At 33.1% G+C, this 2,500-nt stretch overlaps 1 protein-coding gene across 1 annotated transcript in view; it reads right to left on the bottom strand.

Annotated features, from left to right (window-relative positions):
* The window catches only part of LOC122255465 (kynurenine/alpha-aminoadipate aminotransferase, mitochondrial), a 13,644-nt gene that overhangs the window by 2,993 nt on the left and 8,151 nt on the right, over nucleotides 1-2,500 (bottom strand). Inside the window, exon 7 of the mRNA XM_086537342.1 lies at nucleotides 2,074-2,253. Coding sequence (XP_086393468.1) covers nucleotides 2,074-2,253 — 180 coding nt within the window. The remainder of the gene's footprint in view (nucleotides 1-2,073; nucleotides 2,254-2,500) is intronic.

Here is a 2,500-nt window from a genome sequence, read left to right as displayed (position 1 = left end):
TGGGTAACAGGGACGTTGGTTTTATTATTGGAACGATATTTTGAAGAATAAGAATAAGAAGAAAAAAAAAAGCGATAGTGAAGGGATATCAGTGAAAGTGCAAAGGTGTTTTTGAAAGTCGAAGTGAAAGAGTGTCTTTGAAAGTGAAAGTGCAATTACCAGAAGTGTACCTTTTTTCCCTTTTTTGAAAACAGAAGTGCATAAGGGTCTTAAAAATAAAAATGAAAGTATAAAGTTTTTTTTTCAATAGGTGATTTTAAAAGTCAAAAGTGCAGGCGTGTTTTTGAAGTAAAAATAGCAAAGATGCTCCTGAAAGTAAACAATGTAAATGTGATTTTGGAAGTATTTTTTTTTTTTTTTTTTTTAACAAAAGGTACAATTGTGTTTTTGAAAGTAGAGAGCGCAGAGGTGTTTTTGAATGTGAAAAGTGCAGAGGTGTTTTTAAAAATAAATAGTGCAGAGGTGTTTTTGAAAGTAAGAAGTGCAGTGGTGTTTTTGAAAGGAAAAAATGCAGTGGTGTTTTTGAAAGCAAAAAGTGCAGTGTTGTTTTTGAAAGGAAAAAGTGCAGTGGTGTTTTTGAAAGGAAAAAATGCAGTGGTGTTTTTGAAAGGAAAAAATGCAGTGGTGTTTTTGAAAGGAAAAAATGCAGTGGTGTTTTTTAAAGGAAAAAATGCAGTGGTGTTTTTTAAAGGAAAAAATGCAGTGGTGTTTTTGAAAGGAAAAAATGCTGTGGTGTTTTTGAAAGGAAATAATGCAGTGGTGTTTTTGAAAGTAAAAATTGCAGTATTGTTTTTGAAAGGAAAAAGTGCAGTGGTGTTTTTGAAAGCAAAAAGTGCAGTGTTGTTTTTGAAAGTAAAAAGCGCAGATGTGTTTTCGAAATTAAATAGTGCAGAGGTGTTTTTGAAAGCAAAAAGTGCAGTGGTGTTTTTGAAAGCAAAAAGTGCAGTGGTGTTTTTGTAAGTAAAAAGTGCAGAGTTTTTTTTTGTTTTTTTTTGAGAGCAAAAAGTGCAGTGGTATTTTTGAAAGTAAATAGTGCATAGTGTTTTTGAAAGCAAAAAGTGCAGTGGTGTTTTTTAAAGTAAAAAGTGTAGTGAAAGTAAATAGTATAAAGATGTTTTTGAAAGTAAAAAGTGCAGAGGTGTTTTAAAAGTGAATAGTACAGAGGTGTTTTTGGAAGTAAACAGTGCAGAAGTGTTTTGAAAGTAAAAAGTGCAGTGGTGTTTTGAAAGTAAATAGTGCATAGTGTTTTTGAAAGCAAAAAGTGCAGTGGTGTTTTTGAAAGTAAAAAGTGCAGAGGTGTTTTGAAAGTAAAAAGTGCAGTGGTGTTTTTGAAAGCAAAAAGTGCAGTGGTGTTTTTGAAAGTAAAAAGTGCAGAGGTGTTTTTGAAAGTAAAGAGTGCAGTGGTGTTTTTGAAAGTAAAAAGTGCAGTGGTGTTTTTGAAAGCAAAAAGTGCAGTGGTGTTTTTGAAAGTAAAAAGTGCAGAGGTGTTTTGAAAGTAAAAAGTGCAGAGGTTTTTTTTTAATGCGATAATAGAAAAGTCTCCCATCGATGAAATCAGTGATGTCTACTGACAAGGTAAAGTACTTGTTTAAGTTTTCAATTCAAAATTGTATGTTTATGTGTATATGAATTATGGGGTTTTAGGTTAAAATAAGCCATCATTAGAGGAAAATGATTTTTCAAAAAGGTATTGATATTTTTTTTTAGAAGAAATCTGTTACTCTTGCCAAGAGTCGTCATAAGCCGTGAATGTAAACATACAGCGACTTAAAGCTTATACCTGTTTTTCGATTCCTATAGTTAACCTGATCATTTCCGAAATAAATGATTGAAGGTACTGAAAAATCTAGTGGCCTTTGTTCTTACAAATGAAAGTGGAATTACCTTCAAGCTCAGCGTAACATACATAACACACACACACACACACATAGAGAGAGAGAGAGAGAGAGAGAGAGAGAGAGAGAGAGAGAGAGAGAGAGAGAGAGAGAGAGAGAGAGAGAGAGAAAGAAAGTTAGAGTGAAGGTGTGAGAGATTGAGGGAGAGAGAGAGCAATTAAATTCACAGATCAAGTACCTGAGGCAAACCTATCCCACCGAGCACTGTAGCTTGAACATGTTGCACCATCTTTTCCACAAGAGGCTTTGGTCCCGTGACGCACTGCATAAGTATCCCAGTGTTCACAGTCTCTGAGAAGGAATCGAACCTAATGACACGTCCCTCTGTGTCCAGGCTCAAGAAGCTGGGCGGAAGGTCCTATGGGCATGCACGGAGTATAGAATAAGGCTGGAGGAATCATGGTTAAATTGCATTTACCATCATCTATGTAATTATATATATATATATATATATATATAATATATATATATATATTATATATATATACATATATGTATATATACATATATATATATATATATATATATATATATATATATATATATATATATATAAATATAAACACATATACGCAAGGGGGGTTTCAAAAAGTTCGGGGAAAAAG

Source organism: Penaeus japonicus, unplaced genomic scaffold (genome assembly GCF_977035675.1).
Source record: "Penaeus japonicus unplaced genomic scaffold, GWHDUDI00000001_assembly GWHDUDI00000005, whole genome shotgun sequence".
NCBI classification, from domain to species: domain Eukaryota; kingdom Metazoa; phylum Arthropoda; class Malacostraca; order Decapoda; family Penaeidae; genus Penaeus; species Penaeus japonicus.
This window is presented reverse-complemented; position numbering and strand designations above follow the sequence as displayed.